The sequence below is a fragment of the Homarus americanus genome, unplaced genomic scaffold, assembly GCF_018991925.1.
Source record: "Homarus americanus isolate GMGI-L3 unplaced genomic scaffold, GMGI_Hamer_2.0 scaffold31037, whole genome shotgun sequence".
In the NCBI taxonomy this organism is placed as follows: domain Eukaryota; kingdom Metazoa; phylum Arthropoda; class Malacostraca; order Decapoda; family Nephropidae; genus Homarus; species Homarus americanus.
In genome coordinates, this window is record NW_024722227.1 from 27,454,392 (window position 1) to 27,482,090 (window position 27,699).

Below are 27,699 nucleotides of genomic sequence, written 5' to 3' on the forward strand. Positions count from 1 at the left end.
ACCTCCCCTGTTGCGTTCTGAGCTATTATGTGGTCCGTGAGGGCTGCCGTGAGCTTAACTGAGTTTTGATGTTCGGTGGCAGCAATCTCCTCTGGATTGGTCAATCCCATACCTCACAGTCTCGGTGTGTAGTGCAAGGAGCGATCTTTCTGCTGGGGTTAAGTGAGGGTGTTTCACTAATTTGGGAATGAACTTGACACTGATAGCTTCTTCCAGAGGGTGGAGGAGGGGTCCGATATCAGGGATAGTACGCATCAGGTAGTTCCAGCGATGCTTGACTCCATGGGTGAATGCCGCAAAAGCCGCATGTGGCTTTGTGTTAGCAATCTCAGACAGAGCTTAGATTTCCCTAACCCACTCATTCACCTTTCCCGTTACGTACTCGGTATTGAAGTCCTTCGTGCCGATTACCGCACCTAGATGTCTTTGGCCGTCCTTTGTTATTTTGACCTCACCTCCGCCCAACACCTCCATTGCCCGTTCATAATGTTCTGGCTTCACAATGAGGAAGGACTTGCTGTCGTTTGGGTGGTACCCTATTTGTGGGCCTCGCGATGTTACCAGGTCCCACCACTTTTTGATATCCTCCACTTTTCCTGCTTCTGTTAGGCCATCAGCGTATGCCACTTGCTTGACCTCGGTTGTTTCATAATTTATTGTCCTACCACTACTACTATTTCTTCTACTACTACTACTACTACTACTACTACTAACTATAATAATAATAACAACAAAACAATAACCTTCATAACGATAATAATTTTCACAAACCAAAACAAACAATTTAACACAATTTCTAAACTGAATAAAACATTAAAACCAATAAGAAAAACAACACACACAAAACACAATTAAAAAACCACGATAAACAACAATGAATAAAACACAGGTGAACAGACATATGAAAGGTGCTGACGTAAGATGAAGTCTAGGTAATAAGACAGTGTGATTTAACAATACCGTGAGATAATAACAGACGTTTAGGACGGAAATCACATTAAGTTTGTGTCATAATTACTCCCTTGGTGTCAGTTTTTATATAGATGAAGTTACATAAGGCTCCCCAGTGTTGTGTCTTACTGCTAAGAGGGGCAGGTGAGATAGGAGGGGAATTGAGGTGAAGTAAGAGAGAGAGGAAGGGGAAGGTTAAGTGGCATGAAGGACACAGCAGCTTGTGATGGTGTCTTGGGAGATGACCCACTCACCCCCACCACTCACCCCCTCACTCACCACACCCCACCCAACCCACCCAACCAACCCACCACCAACTCCACCCCACCAACCTCACCACCACCCCACCAAGACCTTTCACCCCCACCACCCCACCACCACCCACTTCACCACCACACCACCCACCCCACCACCACCACCCACCCACCACCACCCCACCCCCACCACCACCCCACCACCACCACCACCACCACCCCACCCACCCACCTGAATTCCCACCCACCCACTCCACCACCCCACCACCCCCACCACCACCCCACCAACCCCACCCCACCACCAACACCCCACCACCAACCACCACCCCCACCACCCCACCACCACCCCACCACCACCCCACCACCCACCACCACCCACCACCACCCCACCACCACCTTCATCCCCCCACACACCACCACCCCCACCATTCCCCACCACCCCCACCCCACCATTCCCCACCACCACCCCCACCACCACCCCCCACCACCACCCCACTGACCACCACCACCTACCACCTCACCACCCCCACTCACCCCTCCACACCACCCACCACCACCCACCCACCACCCCACTCCATTCCACCCCCACCCACCACCACCCAAACCCACCACCACCCACCCACCACCACCCACAATTCCCCCCCCACCACCACCCACCCCACCACCCCACCACCTCCACCCCCCACCCACACCCCCCACCACCACCACCCAACTCCACCACCAACTCCACCCACCACCCCCCACTCACCACCAACCCACCACCACCACCCACTCACCACCCCCACCACCCCCCACCACCCCACCCCCCACCACCACACCCCACTCACCAACTCCACCACCAATTCCACCTCACCACCACCCACCACCACCCCACCACCCCCCCCACCACCACACCCCCCCACTCACCACCCCCCACCTCCACCACCCCCCCACTCACCACCCCCACTCACCACCCCCACTCACCACCCCCACTCACCACCTCCCACCACCACCTCCCACTCACCACCCTCCCACTCACCACCCCCCACCACCACCCCCACTCACCACCCCCCACTCACCACCCCCCACCACCCCCACTCACCACCCACCACCCATCAATCTATCTACATTGACCACACCACCATCTACCATCTAATCACTGTTAACCACAATCCACTCTAACACTTCCACCCACCCACCCACTCCACCCACCCACCCATCACCAATCTCTCAGTTGGCAGGTGTTACTGGACCACTGTATCAGTTGTTTTCACTCATTGTTAGTCAGACGCAAACAACTCTTAATTGTCTTAGGAGGATTAACCCAGTGACTAGATTGACCACCACCACCACCACCACCACCTACCACCACCCACCACCACCCACCACCACCACCCACCACCACCACCACCACCACCACCACCACCACCACCACCCACCACCACCACCACCACCACCTCACCACCACCACCACCACCACCACCCACCACCACCACCACCACCACCACCCACCACCCACCTACCACCACCACTACCACCACCACCACCCACCACCAGCTCCACCACACCACCTACCACCCACCACCCACCACCACCACTACCTACCACCACCACCACCACCACCACCACCACCACCACCACCACCACCCACCACCACCACCACCACTACACCCACCACCACCACCACCACCACCACCACCACCACCACTACTACCACCAGCACCACCACCACCACCACCTCCAACAACTTATCACTGCTGCTGCTCCTTCAACCTCCCCTTACATCCATACTTTCTCTACACAAACTCATCATCGAGACACCTTCACCGTGTTTATCAGAAGACCAAAATAAACCTGCCTGTCCCCCATGTTATATCACCGAGGTGTAATAACTACTTGCTCTGAGTAGTGACAAATAACCCATTTCTTATAATCGTTTAAGTGATTTACCAAAAATAAAACTTCCCGATGCAAATATAATGTTCTTTAAACCTAAACACTCTAGAAAACCAGACCTTTAGAGAACAGAACACAGTTTTTTTTTAATTCTTAGGGTTAATAAAGAACAAAGTTTATAGAAGATATTTTTTATTTAGTATACGAAATATATTTATTTTTGTATTTAGTTCCCGATTTACTCATTGGCAGCACTTTACGATGACACTTTCTGCGTCTCTGAAATATTATAGGAATTTGTTAATGTTTTGTTAAGTTGAAAAGATGTGAATGATTTTTGTTGAGTTTAGTAATGTTGATGTTGTTGTGTTTAATTGTTGATGTTGTGTTTAGTAATGTTGATGTTGTTGTGTTTAAATGTTGATGTTGTTTTTAGTAATGTTGATGTTGTTGTGTTTCGTAATGTTGATGTTGTTGTGTTTAATAGTTGATGTTGTTGTGTTTCGTAATGTTGATGTTGTGTTTAGTAATGTTGATGTTGTTGTGTTTCGTAATGTTGATGTTGTTGTGTTTAAATGTTGATGTTGTTTTTAGTAATGTTGATGTTGTTGTGTTTAAATGTTGATGTTGTGTTTCGTAATGTTGATGTTGTTATGTGTTAATATTTTGGGGAGTTGTGAGTGAGATGTTATAATGTTTACCTGTTTAATTATAGGGGTCTATTATTATTATTATTATTATTATTATTATTATTATTATTATTATTATTATTATTATTATTATTATTATTTAGTCATAGTGGTAGTAGTAATAGTAATATGTATTAGGATATTTAATATTAAGGTAAATAAATGGCGGCGAAGGTGTGGCTATTGGGGGAGGCTGGAGGCCACGTTAAAAAAAAAAAGTAATGGTAGTAGTAGTAGTAGTAGTAGTAATAGCGTCTTTATGATTAAAAAAATATAAGTAATAAAACTCACTCTTGCCATCTTGGGCTGCTCTACCATAGCGACCGAATCCACCAAATCCGATGCCGAATCCGCTACCACCAAATCCAACTCCGTCAAATCCACTGCCACCGAATCCACCAATACTTATTCCACTTCCACAGGCAAATCCACAAGAAGATCCACCGCCATGTCCATATCCACCGCTATGGCCAGATCCGCTGCCATAGCCATATCCACCACCTTGGCCATATCCACCACCTTGGCCATATCCGCTGCCATAGCCATATCCACCACCTTGGCCATATCCACCACCTTGGCCATATCCACCATCATGGCCAGATCCGCTGCCATAGCCATATCCACCACCTTGGCCATATCCACCACCTTGGCCATATCCACCATCATGGCCATATCCGCTGCCATAGCCATATCCTCCACTAAGGCCATATCCACCACCATAACCATATCCACCACCATAACCATATCCACCACCATGGCCATATCCACCACCATAGCCGTAGTCACCACCATGTCCAGATCCACCTCCATGGCCACCACCATGACCATTGCCACCACCATGGCCACGGCCACCACCATGGCCATATCCACCATCATAACCGTATCCACCACCATGGCCAGATCCGCTGCCATAGCCATATCCAACACTATAACTGTATCCATCACCATGGCCAGATCCACCACCATGGCCAATACCACCAGCATGGTCAATACTACCACTATGGCCAATACCAACACTGTGGCCAGATCCACCACCATGGCCAATGCTACCACCATGGCTATTACTAACACTGTGGCCAGATCCACCACCATGGCCAATACCACCAGCATGGCCAATACTACCACTATGGCCAATACCAACACCATGGCCAATGCTACCACCATGGCTATTACCAACACTGTGGCCAGATCCACCACCATGTCCAGAACTATGACTAAATGCAACAGCTTGGCCATGTCCAGAAGTAACCCCATGTCCGGAACTATGACTGTGTCCCCCACCATGGCCAGAATCAGGGAAAGGGTGGCCCAGGGTTGTGGCCATGAGGGACACGATTAACAAAATAGTCTTCATCTGCAAAGAGAAATAAAAAACTACTGAAAAGATATTGTATTAAAATTTACAACAAATTATAAAACTGAAATCCATAACAAATATTAAAAATATCGTAATGAATTTCAGTGATTTCTAAGAATCTTTATACATAAAATCAATATAAAAATACATTACCATCTTTAGCATTTGATTTTATAAGACTAATATATACTTAAGAAAAAAAAATATATAAGGCGTTATAAACATTATTGGAACACCCGAAGCAGTTTGTTTACTAACACTAAGTGACGTCATGGTCACAGTTGTATGTGTGTCTGGTGGAGTCAATCAGCTGACTGTAAGGATGCTGTCTCCTCTGAAGCTTAAATACTGTATATCTATCCTCCCGCCTCTCTATATTTCTTAGTGTACGTCAGAGTTAGCGCAACAATCTTGATAACTCGTACCATCACCACCTATTATTATTGGCGACAAGATAGCAAGAGATGTTACAAGAGGGGAGAAAGTTGAGTGGGACAGCAGGTACGTGTGTGTGTGTGTGTGTGTGTGTGTGTGTGTGTGTGTGTGTTTATAATATGTAATAATGATAATAATAATAATAATTAACGGTTTATTGAAAGAACATAACTGGGGAAATGATCTCTTGAGTAACAATTAAAATGAAAATAACGTAAGTGATCCAAATATGATATTTAATAACAGAGGAGAGGGAGAAGGCCATACAATAAGGAATTTCAAAATAGTAACAATACAAAAGAAAGATTGGCTGGGAGTGAACACATTGGTTAATTACGATTTGTTAACAATTTTTATAATGGTTGAGACTGGGCTATTCTTATAATGGTCAATACGTGATCGTATTATATGAGCTGGATGTGGTTGTGGTGTCGAACAGCCATTCGTGGACGATGGATCTCAGATGGAAGCAGGAATCACTGTTGAGGATGGTGCAGAAGCTTCTCCCTAAACTTGCAAATGAAGTCATGGTGATGGTCAGAGAGAGCCGAGAGGGTCAGTGTGTTGAGCGCTTCCTGATATGTGGAGTAGGAAGGGGAGAGAATAATCTTGCATGCCCTCTTTTGCACTTTTTCTAGGTGTTTACGATGTGTGGCATTTAGGGAGGAAGACCAGGTAGGGGAGGCATAGGTGAGCTTGGGAAGTATGAATGTTGAGAAAACACTGAGGAGCTAGGGCGCAGGAACTCCAAGGGACTTGAGTCGGCGGAGGAGGTGGAGACGAAAACTGGTATTACTTTCTGTCTCTTGCTGTACGTGATACTCTTGTTTAGTTAGGTTAGGTTAGGTTAGGTTAGACTAGACACAACATAGTATTTATAACGGGTCAATAGACACAAGTTACCGTGACAACTTGTTCGTGTGAATTGGAATCTGAGTGTAGTTTGTAGTATGTAGTAATTTTCATTCAATTATTTTTTGTGTATTTTTCCTCCTTTAATAATACATTTGTCTATAGTGATTAGGTATCTACATAGAGTTTTTGGTCTTTATATTTTGTTATGGAAAAGCCCAGGTAACGAAAGGGAGGAGGGAGGGAGGGAGGGAGGGAGGGAGGTAGGGTGGTGGAGAGAGAGAGAGGGAAGAGCAAATCAGGGTGAAGCAAATCGACTCTCAAACGAAAGTATCGACTCGACTGACTATAGAAAACAACATGAAACAAAATAACACTAATTACATAGAAATAATTAGAGTCATTAATTGTCGTAAAGTCTTATTACCTGCCAAGTTTATTAACTTACCTGTGTTGTGTCTTCCAGGTATCTTGACTTAGGTGATTATTACACCCACCTTCCCATTACCTCTCCCATAACACTAACCTAACCTAACCTAACCTAACCTAACCTAACCTAACCTAACCTAACCTAACCTAACCTAATCTAGCACAGATAAGTGACCCAAAATTCGCAGGTGTGGAAGGAGGGGAAGCTTAGGTCACCTGTTTGAGCACCTGTAACTGTCAGGACTCCTTAGTTATCATCACTGTAATTGTCTTTAAGGTAACACATTTTTTTTATGTTCAGCAAACAAGATATTAGTGTAAACAATGTGTGGGAGTGACAAGGTATTTTTTTATTGCTTTTTTGGGTGCAGGGAAGTTGGTGATTTTTTATTTGTTTATCAATTTTAATATTTTATTGTAATTATCATGGTTATTGCATTCATCATCATCATCATCATCATTATTCATCATCATCATCATCATCATCATTCATCATCATCATCATCATCATCATCATCATCATCATCATCATCATCAACAATTGTATAATGTCTTGCTGTTCCTCTGTGCTCTATAGATGTAATAGATGAGAGTTGCCCTATACATAGTTACAGGGACTTGATATGGATGAAATCATAAGATCAGAGGATTGGTAGTAAGAGCTTGGGAATTTTTCTTGTGGTGGGCTACAGTCGCCAACCCTCAGCTGTGTTGATGGTACTTTGTTGATCATGACCACATACATAACCTACAAACAGAAAATAACATCACACGGACCATCTACACTGACGGCTCTCTTAACACTGTCTGTGGGAGGGCTGTAAGGGCTGTCATTGTGACTTAGCCTAACGGTAATGTAATAGAGAAAGGAGCTAGAATCAGTAACTGGGCCATACCCTTGTTATTTCAAAATATTGACGATGGAGGCGTCTTTAAGAGCTTGGGGGATCTCCTTTTCCCATATATTCTCCAGGAGAGAGTGGAGATGGCTGGTAAGCAGAGGTCCTCCTGCTTCATACACCTCGGCTGAGATTCCATCAGGCCCTGAGGCTTTGCTATTCTTCATCTGTTTGATGGCAGAAGCTACCTAATCCAGGGATGGAGGATAACTGAGGTGCGTCAGCTCTGGATGCTGAGGGACCTGCTGGGTAGTCAGGACATCCACATCGGTGTTTCGGTTGAGCAGTGAATGGTAGTGCTCTTTCCTGAGCTGACGGATGCCTTTTTCGTCTTTAATTAGGGAGTTACCGTCGAATGAGCGGAGGGGGGCTGCGCCGTGAGTGAGTGGCCCATAAAAGTTTTAGTGGAATTTAAAAAATCGTGCATCTTGTGCTGATCTGCAAGTTTTTGCTTCATTGCTTTATTTTTAAACCAGTCATTCTTTAGTTTGCGAAGTTCGCGCTGGGGTACTAGTTTCTTCTTGCGTAAGGTATCAGTTTGGCCCGAGACTGAGGGTTATTCTGTCAGTCAGTTAAAGCAGCACATTTATCATTGACGAGTACATTGATTGCCGGTTCATTTCATCAAACCAGTCCTGGTGTATTATTTTGATCTGGCCGAGGGTCTCTGCAGGTTTTTGTCATGACAGTGTCGAGAATATCCCATTCGGCACTGGGATTTGAGTTGTTTGTTGTCTGGTTGTTTATCAGCCCATGTTCGAGCTGCTCTCTGAAAGCATGTGTACTGTTCGATCCTCCAGACGCTTATTGTTATAACCTCTTCTGCAGGCTTGATGCCTTCGCTGTTTTCCGGCGATGTAAAATGAGAGCTTGGCTTTGACGAGCCGATGATCAGTGTCACTGTGGTCTGGGTCACTCATTGGTCGGATGATGAGGATATCTCGACGATCTCTTTCTCTGACAATGATATAGTCAATAAAATGCCAGTGTTTGGATCGTAGGTGTTGCCATGATCCCTTGAACTTGTCGGTCTGCCTAAACAAGTTATTGGTGATAGTGAGGTTATGTGCAGCACACTTGTTGAGGAGGAGTAGGCCGTTGGGATTACACTTGCCTAGACAATTTCTCCCTATGGTTCCCTGCCAAATGTCAGCATTAAAGTCACCAAGGAGCACAACCTTATCTTCTTTGGGGATAGAGGTTAGCACTTTGTTGAGGTCGGAGTAAAAAGCCAACTTGATGTTATTCTGTGCATCCAGTGTTGGGGCATGTGCACTCATGAAAAAGGCATGATGTGAGTGATTCAGTGGGACTCGAAGCATCATGAAGCTCTCGATGATCTCGATAGGCATTTCAGTTCGCCCGTGTGGGATGCATTGGCGGATGGCAAAGCCAACTCCATAAATGCGGTTTCTCTCCTCAGCAGGCTTACTAATGGCTGCTATGTCGATGTTATACCTAGCCAGCTCTTTTGCCACAAAGGCGGTTCTTCTATCAGGATGCTCATTTGTGCCAGTATCCAGAAGGGTTCTGACATTCCATGCAGCGACCATAAGAGGTTGTATAGTATGTTTTTGTTTGGATCTGTTTTTATAATTGCGTTTTCGACCGCATAAGGAGGACCTTACTGGGTGCGGTTGCCCAGTCAGGTTGGTTCTTTAGGGCACCTTTTCTATCTCCCTCCCCATGTGGGGTGAGCAGAGTGCTCCTCAAAAGGGCTGCTCAGTCTCACAGACAGGACCGGATTGCACTGCTGCCTAGATCCCAGTGCATAAACGACCATCTTATCTGTGTCGCTCATGTGCAGAGTTATGACCAGAAACCCCCAGCAGTCATCTCTGCCTGTCCCTGTCGCTACTCGTCCGTCGCCATAAGACTTTTTGAGATATAGGGGTTTTGATGATGATGAGAGGAATGATGAACTGGATGATGGCTACGCGCAAGTTGATTTATGTGGTGAGGCAGGAGCGCAGGCTGCAACCACACATCTTGGCTCTCCCTTTTCCTGATCCAGTGGTGCAAGTGTTGCAACGACTGGGGAGAGGCAGAGTTGCAATGGACTGCCGATAGCCCAGTTTGTTGGGGTTCGCCTTAGTAGCCTGTCCATCATGCATTGCCTTCGTCCGCCGGTGTAGTCGTTGGGTTTCCATGTTGGCCACCTCTTCCGCCTATACCGCCGTTGGGGTCTTGTTGGAGCTCTGTAAGCATGTCTGCCTGATGTGGGACTCCACAGCAGATTTTTCGTTTGGGGTTTACTCCCGTAGCCTTATACCTGCCAAGGTTAATCTGTAAGTCAGCGGGGCAATGGTTGGTAGGCGCCAGAACGTGTCCACATGCCAGTGGGCCTATGCGCCGTCCTTCTGGGGCCCACTGCTACTCCTGTATCCCCTGCTGGTTTAGCCTGGGCCTACGAGGCTCCCAGTTACTGTGTGTTGCCACAAGGAGGCACAGCAGGAGTCTTGATGGTGAAGAGGCTGTGTACTGGCAGGGGAAGACTTGTGCAAGTTGCTTCCCTGTTCACCACGAGGGCTAGCCTGCTGCGGTAACTGAAATGAGAGGAAGCAAGCAGTGCTTATACCTGAACACTATCTTAATGTTTCCACACTAGACGCGTTACAACACCATGTGTGTATACACACACACACACACCGTCTAGTATGTGAGGTTATTTTTTCGAGTGACAATAAAATTCCATTTACAAAACTACTTTATTTAGGTACACACAATAATTTGGCTTCTTTGGACAATAGCTGCTAACGGCTTTAACCATGATCTGAAATAGAGAAATAATATGGGTGAAACTTTCAGTTTTTGCCTTGAAAAATGAAAACAATAACAGGACATGTTTCTTATTATATGAAATATCGAAAATAATATGGACCTTAATGATCTTAAAATAAGGAAAAATAATATAACAAACTATTTTTTTTTACTTGAAAATTAATTGAAAAATAATTCGTTGAAGACTATTATGAATTGAAGTTAAGGAAAAAAAATATTATTAAAGTTTTTTATTTGACCTGGAAAATAATACGACTAAGACTTTTATGAATTGAATTTAAGAAATTTTTTTCTGTATGATTTAAAATTCAGTAAAATTATTATAAAAAGAATTAGAAGCTTACTGTATATTGTCTGGTCGAAGGAGCTGAGTGACACAAACACATCCGGGGAGAAGCCGATCCCACAAGCGAACCCACAGTTGTGAAGATATCCATGAACTCTCGGGTCTGTTTCGCCGCGGCTCAGTCCAACACCGTACCCGTAGTTTCCTGTTTGGCCATATCCTCCACCATGGCCAAATCCTCCGTGTCCAATTGTTCCATGGTTAAGGCCGATACTCTGGCCATATGTCCCTGTTTGGTCATATCCACTACCGCCACTTGATTCTTCATGGCCGGTTGCTCCTTGGCCATGTCCACCGCTATGGCCATATGCCGCTCCTGTATAGCTATGTCCATCATGGCCAAACTCTCCGTGACCAACTACCTCATGGCCAAGGACACGACTCTCATCATATGCTCCTGAATGGCCATAATCACCAACTTGACCTGATCCTCCGTGGTCAATTGCTTCATGGTCAAGGCCACCATTGAGGCCATATGCTCCAGTAAGGCCATATCCATCACTATATCCATATGTATTACCATAGGCGTTACCATTACCATAACCACCATACAGACCACCATACCCATAACCACCACCATAGCCATACGTGTTGCCATAACCAGGGCTCCCACCATAAACATTTCCATCACCATAACCACCATACCCATAACCACCACCATAGCCATATACACCACCATAATTATTCCCATGACCATAACCACCATACAGACCACCATATTCATAGCCACCATCACCATAACCATTTACACGACCGTAACCATACCCGACACCATTGCCATACCCATATCCACCATATCCACCCCCATAACCATACATACCACCATACCCAATACCATAATCATACCCAAATCCTTGTCTTTCTTCAGCTTGTTCACCATTACCATTACCATGTTCCTTCTCCCCTTCTCTGTGATCTTTTCCGCTACCATGATCGTCCGTAGTATCGGATTTAACCATACTACCATGACTATCATCAACCCCATGATTATGTCTTTCATCATGGCCATGGTCTTCCTTAATACCATGGGTATGTTTGTGTCTAATACCATGGCCTTGACCTTCCCTAATACCATGGCCATGACCTTCCCTAATACCATGGACAGGATTTTTCCTTCTACCATGGCCATGACCTTCCCTAATACTATGGTCATGACCTTCCCTAATACCATGGTCAGGATTTTTCCTTATGCCATGGCCATGATCTTCCTTTATACCATGGCCATGATCTTCCCTTATACCATGGCTCTGATCTTGCCTTATACCATTGCCATCTTTAACAACATGGCCCCCCAAACTACCATGGTCCTCCCAATCGCCATGGTCGTCTTTTATACCATAATCGGCCTTAATACGCCCCATATCCAAGCGACCATAGCCTTCATTAATGCCATACTCTGCCCTAAGACGTTCATAGTCATGCACACTACTATGGCCATGTCTATCAATCTGGCCTTCTTCAAAACCATGGCCCAAATCAGGCATAGGATGGCCCAGGGTCGTGACCACTAGGAAGACGAATATACAAGCAGCCAATTTCTGTAAAAAAGTAATAATAATAATAATAATAATAATAATAATAATAATAATAATAATAATAACCAAGAAAAATCCTCGACATGTTAAAGGAATTTTTGGTTTAACTAATCTGCTACTCGAACAGGTAACTATTTGTTCATGTAAGTTTAACTAATTATTGGATGACAAGATATGGTTTACTTACAATGGATGGTGCCATGGTGGTGTGTGATGGTGACGGAAGCTGAGGGTTGACTGTATAGATATTGGCCTTCACAGTCACTTATATACCAGACCATAACACTCGGCCTTTGCTCTAAGATTCCCAGGTGTTGTCTCAGGTAATGATATATTTGGGGGGGTCCTTTCTCTACCCCCACACCGCCTCCCCACAAACACTACAGGAGAAAGGAGATCTGAGATGTGGCCGCCATGTGAACCTCCGTCATAACTGTCTTCGTTCCGGATTTTCTTTAAGTAGTATGTTAGTTTTATTATCTAACTAAACACCTATGGAGGCATGGTGTAACTTCCACACCTTGAATCGATTACATCCCATTTATACGAGCATTTGTTTTACGCGATTTTACCTAACCTGACCTAACCTAACCTAACCTAACCTAACCTGACCTGACCTAACCTAACCTGACCTGATCTAACCTAACCTAACATGACCTAACCTAACCTAACTTAAACCCATCATTTAACTAAGATGGTAAAAATCGCACCAACAAGATGATCGTCGAAGCTGGATGACACCCATGATTCATCCCATAGGTTAAGTCGATCAGCTGCAGTGAGGATTCTGTAAGAGTGTTATATCCTTTATATTTTTCTCGCTGGAGGAACTTTTCAGACTCAGGCAGATTATGATAAACAAGAAACTATGGTTCAGGTGGCAGTAATTGTTCTGATCGTATCATCGTCAGCACTAAGTCGAGTTCTCACAGCAGACACACACACTCCAGTCAGCAGCCGCGGGAGAATGACAGCGGCGCCTCTCACTACGGAAGTATAAAGCCAAGTTCCCAGATTCATTTGTCTTCTCTTGGGAACAGAAGGCTGTAAACTGTAGCAATCTGTGTTCCCGAATTAAAAAAAAAAAAAAAAAAAAACCTTACGTTAATTTTTTTCCCCAGCTGAGGATGTGAGAATGTTGATAAAAGGTTAATGATTAAGAAAGTTCTCGCCCAACTCAAGTATTGTGTCTCCTGCGCATGTAGTTCCGCCTACGGTCTCGCAAACAAAGATGGCAGGACCTGACAGGGAAGGGTTGCGTCATGGCTGCTTTCTCGCTACCAACTATCATTATAACTAACTGCAAACAAAATAATAACTATTAATAAATGTACATGAAAAAAATAATCTTACATTGCCTCTCTAGTGGTGGGTAAGGAGTAGAGGGACCTCGTATATAAAGAAGTTTAGGAACAATATAGGTACGGTGGTTAAAATGGTATCGGGAATTACTCTGCATCTTTATCGTAATTACTGGTATTGTTTTAATTAAATGTAGGAGGAAAACTTGACTTAGGAATCTTTGAAGATCTAGTGCAGGGTTTCCCAAGCACTCTCCAGTGTGATCCCATTTAGTGCTGCCGCCTATTCAGTACGAACCCAAGTCATTATTCTCCCCCCTGGTGGCAGAGACTGTCCAAGGGGGCTAACGGGACGAGCTCTAAGGTACAGGTGAGACTCAGCAACAGAGCGGTGTTTATTGTCTTTGTCCTGGCGCACACACACACACACACACACACACACTGGGGAGAGGGAGAGTTGCAATGGACTGCCAATAGTCCAGTTTGTTGGGTATCGCCTTAGTAGCCTGTCCATCAGGCATTGCCTTCGCCCACCGGTGTAGTCGTTGGGTTCCCATGGTGGTCACTGGTCACCTCTTCTGCCTATACCTCCGTTGGGGGTCTTGTTGGAGCTCTGTATGCATGTCTGCCTGATGCGGGGCTCCACCACAGATTTTTCATTCGGGTTTTGTTTCCTGTAGCCTTATACCTACCAAGGTTAATCCACATGGCAGAAGGGCAATGGTTGGTAGGTGCCAGGACGTGTCCACTCGCCTGTGGGTCTATGCGCCTTCCCTCTGGGGCCCACTGCTACTCCGAGATCCCCTGCAAGTCTAGCCTGGGCCCACGAGGCTCCCAGTTACCGTGTGTTGCCACGAGGAGGCACAGCAGGAGTCTTGATGGTGAAGAGGCTGTGTACTGGCAGGGGAAGACTTATGCAAGTTGCTTCCTTGTTCGCCACGAGGGCTAGCCAGCGGCGGCAGCTGAAGGCGAGAGGGAGCACTGACATAATGATGCCACACTAGATGCATTTCACCATGCTGTGTGCAAACACACACACACACACCCACACACACACACACACACACACACACCATTCAGCCATCTTGTTAATATTTATAAATATTATTCATCTTATATTCCGCTAGAAATAGCAGAGGGGAGGGTGGATAGGTGGTGTGATACTTTTGGTCCATCTGTCTGTCTTTCTTTCTGTATGTCTGTCTGTATGTGCGTGTGTGTTCCTGTCAGGACGAGTAGCAACTTTGATTCTTCGTTGGTTTGGTTGTGTTTCATTTGTGCTTAGTTAGTGTTTCTGGTTAGGTTTGAGTTGGTCTCTGAGTTTAGGTGAGAAGTGTGTGAGTGTTGCTGGCACGAGTCACGCAGCAGCTGCAGCGGTGGCCGGTAATAAAGTCACAGGAAAAAAAGTCACAGAAAAAAGTCACAATTTTGGCTAGGAAAAAAAGTCACAGGAAAAAAAGTCACAATTAATTTATGGTGGCCGGTAATAAAGGTTAGGTTAGATTAGGTTAGGTTAGGTTAGGTTACCATCAGTTCTGCACATTCCTTTACTGAAACTGATTGACATATTAACCTTAAAAAATGTGAGAATTCGATAGTTAACTTTTCTTTTTTTCTGTGAATTTTTTACCTGTGACTTTTTTACCTGTGACTTTTTTACCTGTGACTTTTTTACCTGTGACTTTTTTACCTGGATTCGCTGCAGCCTTCGCCGTCCTCGATAATCGTGTAGGGAGGGAGAGTGTTCTCGCTGTATTTTGTCTGGCAACGTTACTAAAGAGTAATGTCTGCAGTGTGGTATTTAAGTTGTTGCTCGATATTAAGTTGAGTTGACTGGATTTTGCAGTTAACGAGTGTGCTGGGGCAGAGGTGGCTGTCCTGGTGACCCGTGTTGGGGCCTGGCTGGGGACTGTCTCTCGTTGTGTGGTGTCAACGGTTTACAAAAAGTGTCATTCCATCAATTGTTAATCAGTTCGGCAGTTACTTATGACGTTCAAGAGTGATAAAAGCTGGTACAATACGTCAGTCTGTGAACTATGATTCTTACGTGTGCAAATAGAACAGTTCCAACTATCGAACGAACCAAGCGGTTGTTTTGGTCTCATTGTTGGGTAAAAATTACTTGTTTGTGTACATATAAATTTATATTATATACATTTATGTTGTTATCATTTTATAGTAAATTAATGTTTATTTCTTTTGGTTTTTGTTTAGCTATACGGCACCACACCTCATATCCGGTCTTCTTATTTTATTACAGTTCTCTTAAGTCCCATGGTCCCATCTAGTGAGTGCGTAAGTCACACACTCAATAACACACTCACACAGTTCCTGTAATCTAATTGTTGTCGGTACTCATTTCACCTGATGATTAAATACCCTGACGCAAACCTAACCTAACCTACACTAATCTTATCTGATCTAACCTAACCTAACCTAACCTAACCTAATCTAACTTAAACTAACCTAACCCAATCTAACCTAACCTAACCTAACCTAACCTAGCCTAACCTAACCTAATCTAACCTAACCATTACCATGACCTCAGCTGATAGACTGTAACATAATCGTGCTAGTCTCTGCGTCAATAATTCCTTTCTTATATTCACTTAACTACTTAGCGAATAACAATGGTGTCTTGTTCCAGTTTCTTATCCACTTAACCTTCAAGTACATAAAGTGGTCATACAAACTCTCTCCAACTGACTCATCCAGTTATAGCACGACAGGTTGATAATGACGACTCCAGGTATCTCAAGAGTGGATCAATTAACTGTTTTGTTGATTTGTGTCATAAAGTTTCATTAATATCAACAATAAATAAGGGAGTAATGGAATTGGATCTCATGTTAAGTTAGGTCAGGTTAAGTTGGGTTAGGTTAGGTCAGGTTAAGTTGGGTTAGGTTAGGTCAGGTTAAGTTGGGTTAGGTTAGGTCAGGTTAAGTTAGGTTAGGTTAGGGTAGGTCAGTTTGGGTTAGGTTAGGTTTAATGATCGCTTAGTCTTCCTGAGTACTGAGGCTTTACTGAGCATTGAGACAACACACCTAACCTAACCTAACCTAACCTAACCTAACCTAACCTAACCTAACCTAACCTAACCTAACTTAACCTAACCTAACCAATAACCTTAGGGAAGTTATAATGTAAATCATCAGGTATAATAATATTCCACGTTGTAATTGAGTGACGATGCTGTTGTCGCCAATATGTAAATAAAGAGATGAATTGATAGACAACTAAATAGACAAATGGAAAAATAGATAAAGAAATAGACAAATAGATAAAATAGACAAAGAAATAGACAAATAGAAAAATAGACAAAGAAATTGACAAATCGAAAAATAGATAAAGAAATAGACAAATAGATAAAATAGACAAAGAAATAGACAGATAGATAAAATAGATAAAGAAATTGACAAATAGATAAAAATAGAAAATTAAATGGATAAACAAATGATATTAAAACGTCTCAGTTCATCATCATAACATGGAAATAAGACAAAGACATTGGTCAAACTCTCAACTTTATTGAAGAACCTCCTAGTCTTCTTCCTCTTCTTCACGAATAAGTAAACAAATAAACAAGTAAACAATAGCGAAGTAAACAGTAAACAAACCTTGTATGACCTTATATTCTCACAAAAATATAATAATTAAAAAAAATAATAATTTGAAAATAATAATAATAATATAATTTCTATTTATACTTTTCATCAGCCAAAAAACTATTACTTTTATATAATTTCTAGATTAATGAAGTTATTTAATTAGTTTTTTTTAATTTTTATGGAAGTTTGTTTACATTAAGAGATAATTAAAGTATTTTAGGTGAGTTTATCGTTTAAAGGGTGCGTAGACAACTGGGAAGACAAGAGACCTTTCCAGACTGGTGTAGACAGGACGGAAGACACTGTTCCTTCATTATTTCTAGACAGAGGAAGACAGATGAGAAGACGGGAAACCTCTTCAATATCTCTTCCTACTTCACGTTTAAACAACTCCTGGAAAAAAAAATATTAAGAAAAAATTGTAATAAAAAAAGAATGATAATATAGGAAAAATATATGACTAAAATTATACTTTATCGTATTATTATATGATATAATAATACTTATAGATGTAAGAAATATTTGAGTAATTTTTTTTTATATACTAATAGAGACGGACAGACAAGGGGAGAGAGAGAGAGAGAGAGAGAAAGAGAGAGAGAGAGAGAGAGAGAGAGAGAGAGAGAGTACTAATCCAAATATAATCAATCAAATACAATAGCAATATACATCACCCTTTTGTATGATTTAACTAACTTGGAAAATACAACAGGTATCATGACATGTAAAGAACGTGTTGATTTTTTTTACAGGTAATATCCATATAACATCTAATTAACCTGTTAGTAAAGTATGCAAGGCTAATAACGTGTTTACTATATCATTATTCGGGTATACACTTATATACATAGTGTGTGGATAAGTATATATGGTAGTATTTGGGTCAATATTGATTTTAATGTAACTATGTTCACGTATAAATAATATTTGTCAGAATACTAAAGTTTCCCATTACAAAATATATTATAGAAAATGGGATACAATGGTACCATAGAAAATTGGATGAGGATGGTTAATGTAGCTTACCTTAGCGGCCATATCCCTTACGGCCATGTCCACCTCCACCACCACCATGGCTACGTCCACCACCACCATGGCTACGTCCACCACCACCATGGCTACGTCCACCACCACCATGTCCATGGCTACGTCCATGGCGGCTGGGATCAGGGTTAGGAGTGGCCAGGGTGGTGGCCATCAGGCAGGCCACGATCAAGATTATCAAGAACTGAAGAAGAAAAAATGCACGGAGGTTAGGTTAGGTTAGGTTAGGTTAGGTTAGGTTGTACTAATTTATTATTAACTTTCAAGAAGAAGATTTTACCTATTTTTTGTTATTTAATGTAAATCTAGAAGGCCAGAAAATTATTTATTTGAGCTAAATACTATAATATTGAATGAAGTAATGAACACTATATCGTAATAAACGCAAATTACAAATACAAGTTTCAAGTTGTTCTTTTTAATATAATATTCAAATGAAGTTTACTTGTCTTACGGACATTAAAATAAACTTAAACCGTAATGATTAAAGAAGATATTGAAAGAAATCTGGATATCAGTGAAAGGAGACATTCTGATGAGAGAGAGAGAGAGAGAGAGAGAGAGAGAGAGAGAGTAATACACCCCACATAGTGTGTACTCACGTTAAAGGCTTTCATGATGCTGATGACGAGACTTGGACTGACTGATGACGGAGGAACCCCTGCTACTGTGGTGCTACTGACTAGGGCTCTCAAGTGAGTATTCTACTATGGGTTCCTCCTCCAGTGTTTATATACCAGAGACAGGGAGGTAGGGAGTGGCAGAGAGGAGAGGGAGGGGGGGGGATGGTATTTCCTGCTAGACCGAGGCAGATATAGAACACTGTAAGCAGCATCATTATGAACAAATAACTCGCACAAGGCCGTCAGGTGACAGCATATGTGACAGTGCTGTTTGTTATGGTGTAATTCTGAAAGATATATATCACTGTAGAGTCACACAATCGTCATCTCGTTCACTAGTGTATACGCTTTTAGTAACAAGAGTTGACCAATACAGTCTCTCCTTGGTCAATATTACCAAAGGTGTTATAGTATTTAGTTCTGTCTTTACCATTATCTGTGGCGGTGTTAATAATGATTTTCTACCACTTATTAATTGAGAGAGAGAGAGAGAGAGAGAGAGAGAGAGAGAGAGAGAGAGAGAGAAAATGAAATACCCGTGTGTGTGTGTGTGTGTGTATGTGTGTTTTCATATCTATGTTCGTATGACTATACTCACATGAACTACTAGCAGTCTGTTTACAGGTTCATCAAATATTTAGTCATATAAAAATAATCATAAAAAACAAAATAATTCCCACACTCACTTTTACCACCTGAGGCCAAATCTTTAACCTGATGAGCACAAAAAAACAGTAAGTTACAACATTTTACATAAAGATGGATGTGTGTTTGTTCTCAGTCACACACACACACACACACACACACACACACACACACACACACACACACACACACTATTTAGCCATCTGTTGTCTTAGTGTTGTTATGACCGCTGACAACATCTCTGTATTTGTGATGTTTATAGTTATTATTTTAGTTTTTACTGTTTACTTCACTACTGTGGTCTGTCTGTCTGTCTTTCTTTCTGTTAGTCTGTCTGTCTGTGTGTCTGTATGTCTGTCTGTATGTCTGTCTGTCTGTCTGTCTGTCTGTGTGTCTGTATGTCTGTCTGTGTGTCTGTATGTCTGTCTGTGTGTCTGTATGTCTGTCTGTGTGTCTGTATGTCTGTCTGTGTGTCTGTATGTCTGTCTGTGTGTCTGTATGTCTGTCTGTGTGTCTGTATGTCTGTCTCTGTGTGTCTGTATGTCTGTCTCTGTGTGTTTGTCTGTCTGCCTGTCTGTTTATCTGTGTGTCTGTATGTCTGTCTGTGTGTGTCTGTCTGTCTGTCTGTGTGTCTGTCTGTATATGTCTGTCTGTGTGTCTGTATGTCTGTCTGTGTGTCTGTATGTCTGTCTGTGTGTCTGTCACATGTCTGTGTGTCTGTGTCATATGTGTCTGTCTCTGTGTGTCTGTATGTCTGTCTGTGTGTCTGTCTGTATGTCTGTCTGTCTGTGTGTCTGCATGTCTGTCTGTGTGTCTGTATGTCTATCTGCCTGTGTGTCTCTGTATGTCTGTCTCTGTGTGTCTGTGTATGTGTCTGTGTGTCTGTATGTCTGTCTGCTTATGTGTGTGTCTGTCTGTGTGTCTGTCTGTATGTCTGTCTGTGTGTCTTGTCTGTATGTCTGTCTGTCTGTGTGTCTGTATGTCTGTCTGCCTGCTGTGTGTCTGTCTGTCTGTCTGTCTGTCTGTATGTCTGTCTGTCTGTCTGTCTGTTTGTATGTCTGTGTGTCTGTATGTCTGTCTGTCTGTCTGTATGTCTGTCTGTCTGTCTGTCTGTTTGTATGTCTGTGTGTCTGTATGTCTGTCTGTCTGTCTGTATGTCTGTATGTCTGTCTGTGTGTCTGTCTGCCTGTCTGTATGTCTGTCTGCCTGTGTGTTCCAGTAATCTAATTATTATCGGTACTTATTTCATCCTGATTATTAAATACCCTGACGAAAACCTAAACTAATCTTATCTGATTTAACCTAATTAATTTAACCTAACCTAACCTAACCTAACCTAGCCTAACCTAACCTAACCTAACCTAACCTATTGCTTACATTGTAATTAAAGCATTAGATCTTCCTTCCTCCCTTCCTTCTTTCGGGTATACACGCATGTATATAATGAAAATGTATGTTTTTATGTATATACTTGTATGTATATATGTATGTATGTATGTATGTATGTATGTATGTATGTATTTATGTACAGGTACCTACCTACCTACCTACCTACCTACCTACCTACCTACCTACCTACCCCTATAAAAGTAAGCAGAGAGACTTTCTTGTTGATCGTGTTCAATTGACACATTAACAAACAGACAAACAGGTAAACATATAAGTTAAACCACACCGGGAAGGTAAACAACAGACTGTGTTGTGTGTCGTCATAAGGAGGCGAGTCTTACAATGATGGTGACTTTGAATTATTACTCCAGCAACGTAATTTTCTATTTATGTCCCGCTCCGAGTAACACTGGGGTGGCTGGGTGTTTAAGTGTTGTAATGGATCACCAACACTCGTCGCTGGGTGTAAGAGGGATAGGTACGGAGATAAATATTATACCATGATAAGTTAACGTTAAAATAGCGAAAGAGTATCATGTTCATTCATCATCGAGTCAGAACAACACTCAGCTACCATATTCATTTCATCTTTTTTGTTGTTACTTTTCATATCATATTTGTGTGGTTCTTCTCGTGCTGTTACCATTAGTCAATACCTTATAGTTGTTGATGTGTGAAAGGAACAGTAATCACGTTTATTGACCTTCTGGAAATTGTCTAGATCCATTTGAAATTATTAGTACGTATAAGGATGTTTGTTATAGTGAATGTTTATTGGGAGACATACACAATTAGTTAAGTCAATAATACATATGACAAACTGAATGGGACCCAACATCTGCCCTACGGTATTCTTCTTAGCAGCCCAAGAAATCAGAGTTTACTTGTATCGTCTGTCAAGTAAGAAAGATGAAATCCTCTGGTGTATTCGTACGGTAAAATGATAGCTGATGAAGTGATGAGCTTGATAAACAAGCATTGGTGAGGAAAGCTTACCGAATGTCAGAGAACAGCAAGTTGTTATGTTATTCCTCTTCGAGTCCATTATTCGCTCTCTATGTTCAGCACCTTCAGGAGTTGTAGCATAGTGGGTTCTGTTGCTTGTAATACCGTGTTGTTTGTTGTTTAACGCCTTCACTACGGGAAGCTACTTTTAGTATTTTATTGGACTAATGCCAGACTATTTTATTCAGGGCAGAGAATTTAATTATTTTTACTTTTGCCACTTACATCAGCTAGTTTATTGTGCACTCCATACTCAGCAGATGAGCAGTAGCGCAAAAGTATTACAGAGTAGAGTTCACAAAGGGTCAGTATAACTTATCTCCGTGGTCAGGATATTATGGCATTGAATGTTATACAGTATTTCAGATACATTCTTTGTTTAATTCTATACATGGGGGTAACTTATTCACACCTGCGTGAGTACAGGAGTGTGAGGTAGTATGTCTGGCCGCACACTGTTATTAACACCTGCGTGAGTACAGGAGTGTGAGGCAGTACGTCTGGCCACACACTTTGTTATTAACACCTGCGTGAGTACAGCAGTGTGAGGCAGTATGTCTGGCCACACACTTTGTTATTAACACCTGCGTGAGTACAGCAGCGTGAGGCAGTATGTCTGGCTGCACACTTTGTTATTAACATTTGCGTGAGTACAGCAGTGTGAGGCAGTATGTCTGGCTGCACACTCTGTTATTCACATTTGCGTGAGAAGTATTCAAGGACATTGTGTGTTTGGTTCTATACATGTAAAATGATATAGCTAATGAGTGCAAATAAGTGGATACATTCCTACTATGTCGGCTATCTTGCCATTAGAGATAAAGTGTTGTGCTATTTTACACACAGTGTGCTTGGATCTGTTCCTAATTTTCACACTGTCAAGGACGTCGTGTTCGAGTGTGTGGCCATATGTCTGACCACACATTATTACAGTAGTCTTGTTCACATCTGCTTGAGGGATATAGTGCCAGAAGTCCTTGCATCCTAAACCTTAGTCTAGCGGTTACACCATCTTGTAATCTAGTGTTCCCGTTATTTACTCCATATACTGTACATGTTTCACATGATACATCTCTTCATGGTAAATAATGGATTGACTATTGTCTGTTTGCACTTCGTCTGCTGGCTTCAAATTCATCAACAAATTCTTTCCTAATTACAGTTTAATTTATTTTTATTTATTTTTTGTTTTACAGGCAAAAGTTGCATTCAACGTTGTCTTTGTTAGACGCGAGTTTGGCGAGGGCATCAACTTTCATGTTCTTCCAGGCCTATGAGAGAGGGGATCTTGACATCCCCATCAACAAGGTACGCATATTTGTGTCTACCTTCAGAGACAAGCGCGTATAAACTTAAGTTGAGGGTGTTAAGGGCAAGTAATGAGGATGGAGAATCAGTGATGATGAGACTGTCAGTGATAGAAGTTTCAATAAGTTTAACGGCTGTGAGTATGGCAAATAATTCAGTTTGTAGAGTGGATGCCCAGTTGTTAATTGTTACTCCTTTCTCAATTGTATTACCATTAGGTTGAGTCACAATGACGGTGCTTCCAGCCCTCCCACAGGCAGTGTTAAGAGATGAATCAGTTTAGATGTTATCATCAGTCTGTAGGGTGTGTATGTGTTCAAGAACTCTCACTTTGGCAGTGTGTTGGAGATAAATGCTTCCGTAATTCATCGTTTAGGCGGATATGTCGGTATTGATGTATTAACCCCTGCCACACAGACAGTAGTAAATGTGGGCTACATACATTATGTTTATATTATTCCATCACCCACGGTAACTAGACCATGAGCCGTGAGTAGTCACAATTATAGTTACGAAAATGTGTTCCTATACCCTATGTGGTAACCTGTGTCTCCAAGTGATCAACCTATATGGCTTAAAGCAAACCTATCCACCAATCACGCCCGTCGTTACACAACCAATACGCCATTCATTCATACAGTAAATGGTGATACTACTACTGTGACGTTGCGGTTTGGAGACACGGGTTGCCGCAAGAGGTGTAGGAACACATTTTAGCAACTGTACATGTGACTCTTTTTCCACTGACCTCTCCCGCTGCTTGAAAGAATGGGTCGGCAATTAAGTTGCCGGCTTCTAGCCAGTCTGTACCTGTCTCTCACCCATGTCAAACGTGTGTTCACGAAGCTCGTTACACATATGTTTCATCCTTATTAATGCCCACAGCTCATAGCGTTATTTACGGTGATATCTTAGTTATTGTGCAATAGTTTATTTTTCTAATAAATGGAGAAAAATCTTTCGGGGTTGAAAACTTAACCCATAAACATTTGTTTATGTTACTTCTTGTGTACCTTTAATACTGACTCTACTGACTCTTCACCAGTGATTACAACAGGTAAATGGAAGGTAACATATTGATGATATCGAAGGGAACTGTCCAGATGGTCTAGTCCAAACAACTTCATATGTTGGAACAATCTGCCAGAGAGTGTGGTGAAGGCACCGAGTGTGAGCTCTTTCAAGACCAGACTTGACCAACACTGGAGCAGGTTCTGATACATTCAGGAGCCGGTACATGCCCAGTACTTGCCAACAGTGCGTAACAGAGACGTAACCCATCGACCAAGTGGCTAACGAGCACGATCAGTAGTGAAGAGGATAAAAGTATAAAGTTATGTTTTACCCACCGTGTGTTCACTAACGAGACATTAAAACAATATCTTAACATCAACAGAAAACGGCTGAGGAGTAAATATTGTAACCCCTGTCAGACTCCCGCTAGGCACTAAATTGACCAAAACAACAATGATTATACAAACACACCGTGATATACCTTCATGCAACGGGATCTTATAAAATGTCATTCATAAGTGAAATGTTGAAGATTAATAAAAAAGCGCCAAAACTTTCAAATAATAAAGACTAAGTTTATTTTATTTTGATGAAAGGTTTTTAGAAGAGGATTTTTAGAAGACTCACCAAGATTGGAACAGTTACGAAAGGAGAGAGAGAGAGAGAGAGAGAGAGAGAGAGAGAGGACACTGAATAAACAGGAGATCGATAAAAGGTACAGAAACACACAAACTGAATTAATCTCATTCGACTCATAACTTGTTCGACTCACAACCAGTACACGTACTCACAGACTCACAACCAATACACGTACTCACAGACTCACAACCAATACATGTACTCACAGACTCACAACCAATACACGTACTCACAGACTCACAACCAATACACGTACTCACAGACTCACAACCAATACACGTACTCACAGACTCACAACCAATACACGTACTCACAGACTCACAACCAATACACGTACTCACAGACTCACAACCAATACACGTACTCACAGACTCACAACCAATACACGTACTCACTGACTCACAAACTAACATACCACAGACTCACAAATCAATACACGTACTCACAGACTCACAACCAATACACGTACTCACAGACTCACAACCAATACACGTACTCACAGACTCACAACCAATACACGTACTCACTGACTCACAACCAATACACGTACTCACAGACTCACAACCAATACATGTACTCACAGACTCACAACCAGTACACATACTCACAACCAATACACGTACTCACAGACTCACAACCAATACACGTACTCACAGACTCACAACCAATACACGTACTCACAGACTCACAACCAGTACACGTACTCACTGACTCACTGCATCAGATATAGAATTAAATGGCTATATGACTTGGTAATAAAAGTGACTTATAAATGACGAAAAGTAAAATTAAAACTAAGTAACTAAAACGATAAATTAAGTAACACAAAGTAACAAAAACACTATAGTAAAAAAACCCCACTACTTAATACACTTAATACACTTATACTTAAAGGAAATTACATAAAATACGTATCTTTATTAAATATTTATTCGAAATACATAAGTGTAGAGGAACAGCGCACTTATTATCCCGAGTGTTCTTTCTGCACCTGTGAAGGAAGATATTAATTAGCAATATCAGGTGAGGGAGGGAGGGAGGGAGATAGAGGGAGAGGAAGGGAGGGAGGGAGGGAGATACAGGGAGAGGAAGGGAGGGAAGGAGTAAATGCAGAGGAGACTAGGGTGGGAGGGAAGGGGAGAAAGGGAGAGGGAGGGAGTATCACAACTGTCCATCATTACTCACCTCACCATCAAGGGAGCTTAGCGACCGTAACCATATCCACCACCATAGCCGCGTCCATAACCACCACCGTAGCCATCATATCCACCTCCATAACCACCATATCCGCCATTTCCACCGCCGTAGCCACCATATCCACCACCATAGCCGCCATATCCACTACCGTAGCCGCCATATCCACTACCGTAGCCGCCATATCCACCACCGTAGCCGCCTCTTCCATATCCACCACCGTAGCCGCCTCTTCCATATCCACCACCGTAGCCGCCTCTCCCATATCCACCATAGCCTCCACTATAACCACCGCCGTATCCACCATAACCGCCACCATGTCCACCGCCATAGCCGCCATAGCTTTGACTTGAGGGTGAGGCTTCAGGGGCGGCTAGGACGACTACCAGGAGGCCAGCCGCCACCGCCATCGTCACCTGTAACACATGTAAACTGTAACTTGGTATTCATAACTGTATTATAACCCCGACTTACTGTAACTTAACTGTACCTGTTTGTTTGATGAGTTACAGTAAAGGTGGTGAAGTCTTGTACATTGGTGAAGTTGTTTTCAAGAGGTGCTTAGAATTAAACTCTTTAGTGGGATGACTTAACCCTTTGAGTAAGATGACTTAACCCCTTAACTAGGATGACTTAACCCCTTGATTGAGATGACTTAACCCCTTGATTAAGATGACGTAACCCCTTGAGTGAAATGACTTCGTACTCAGGAGGCACCTGTCTTGTAGCTGAGTGTGTCTTGTTAGTCAGGTAGATAGTGGTGGTCATATCGATTTGTGTACAGGTAACCTCAAGCTCCCAGGTGGGTCACTAAGTCCAGACCAGAAGATATACAGACAGACGGGTGTTCTAAGTTCCCTGAGTCAAGTTTAAATGGAGAGATCTTATGATCAATCAATATCACTTTGATGACTTGATGTTATACTCACTTTATGTACTTAAGAATGGATATCGACCATTATATAAGTGGATATATAGATGGATGTTATTAAGTAATTCAAGTGATGTAGATGAGTGTTAAGATGTAGTGTTAAGACAGCCAGGTGCTACCTCAGCCTCCTAACAACAGTCGCTGCGTCACTTACAGTTCTGGAGATCATGTTGGCGTCTTGCAGAGAGTCACAGTTGACAATGTCCGCCATCACTCCCCGCCACACCTTATATACCGCCAGCTGGAGTACCACAAGGCGGCCCGCGGTCACCACATATATAATTACTCATAAGTTCACCTCATGTTGCGCAGTTCACAGTGTTTTTGTGGGAGTTATAACGACTTGTTAAAAATAACAAGTGTAGTCCAAAATTTCCAACTGACTCACACGATCCCATGTTTGTCACGTTGCTGATTAAGACTTAAAATATCACTGATTTTTGGCCAAATAAGGGATAAATTTTTTGTTTTTATTGCGATAACTTAATGGATATTAATTGGGTATAATATTATTATTTTATGACCATCTTTCTAAAGCTTAATATGCGTGTAACCCTATTTAACGACACACACACACACACACACATCACCTTGA

At 42.5% G+C, this 27,699-nt stretch overlaps 3 protein-coding genes and 1 long non-coding RNA gene across 7 annotated transcripts; all 4 read right to left on the reverse strand.

The window, feature by feature from the left end:
* Window positions 1–3,266: 3,266 nt before the first annotated feature.
* Window positions 3,267–5,466, reverse strand: LOC121862576 (glycine-rich protein DOT1-like). Of its 3 annotated transcripts, none has more exons than XM_042360885.1 (4): window positions 5,385–5,466; window positions 4,415–5,123; window positions 4,061–4,324; window positions 3,267–3,359 (listed from the first exon to the last, which is right to left on the reverse strand). In XM_042360885.1, the coding sequence occupies exons 1-4, from the start codon at window positions 5,397–5,399 to the stop codon at window positions 3,337–3,339; spliced, it is 1,011 nt and encodes a 336-aa protein (XP_042216819.1). In that variant the 5' UTR covers window positions 5,400–5,466; the 3' UTR covers window positions 3,267–3,336. The 3 variants fall into 3 exon arrangements, with proteins under 3 accessions (XP_042216819.1, XP_042216820.1, XP_042216818.1); XM_042360886.1 differs by having other exon boundaries at window positions 4,061–4,288; window positions 4,397–5,123; XM_042360884.1 differs by having other exon boundaries at window positions 4,061–5,123.
* A 4,969-nt stretch (window positions 5,467–10,435) lies between these two features.
* LOC121862577 (glycine-rich cell wall structural protein 1.8-like) lies at window positions 10,436–12,680 on the reverse strand. Of its 2 annotated transcripts, XM_042360890.1 has the most exons (4): window positions 12,591–12,680; window positions 12,001–12,406; window positions 10,867–11,952; window positions 10,436–10,514 (listed from the first exon to the last, which is right to left on the reverse strand). In XM_042360890.1, exons 1-4 carry the CDS (start codon window positions 12,603–12,605, stop codon window positions 10,504–10,506), a joined length of 1,518 nt encoding a protein of 505 aa, XP_042216824.1. In that variant the 5' UTR covers window positions 12,606–12,680; the 3' UTR covers window positions 10,436–10,503. The 2 variants fall into 2 exon arrangements, with proteins under 2 accessions (XP_042216824.1, XP_042216821.1); XM_042360887.1 differs by having other exon boundaries at window positions 10,867–12,406.
* Window positions 12,681–17,215: 4,535 nt separating this feature from the next.
* LOC121862578 lies at window positions 17,216–19,075 on the reverse strand. Its single transcript, XR_006088257.1, has 3 exons — window positions 18,959–19,075; window positions 18,339–18,540; window positions 17,216–17,705 (listed from the first exon to the last, which is right to left on the reverse strand). It is a non-coding gene; the product is annotated as an uncharacterized LOC121862578 (long non-coding RNA).
* A 6,818-nt stretch (window positions 19,076–25,893) lies between these two features.
* LOC121862579 (keratin-associated protein 6-2-like) lies at window positions 25,894–27,336 on the reverse strand. Its single transcript, XM_042360891.1, has 3 exons — window positions 27,259–27,336; window positions 26,165–26,589; window positions 25,894–25,970 (listed from the first exon to the last, which is right to left on the reverse strand). Exons 1-2 carry the CDS (start codon window positions 27,313–27,315, stop codon window positions 26,182–26,184), a joined length of 465 nt encoding a protein of 154 aa, XP_042216825.1. The 5' UTR covers window positions 27,316–27,336; the 3' UTR covers window positions 25,894–25,970; window positions 26,165–26,181.
* Between the last annotated feature and the right edge of the window lie 363 nt (window positions 27,337–27,699).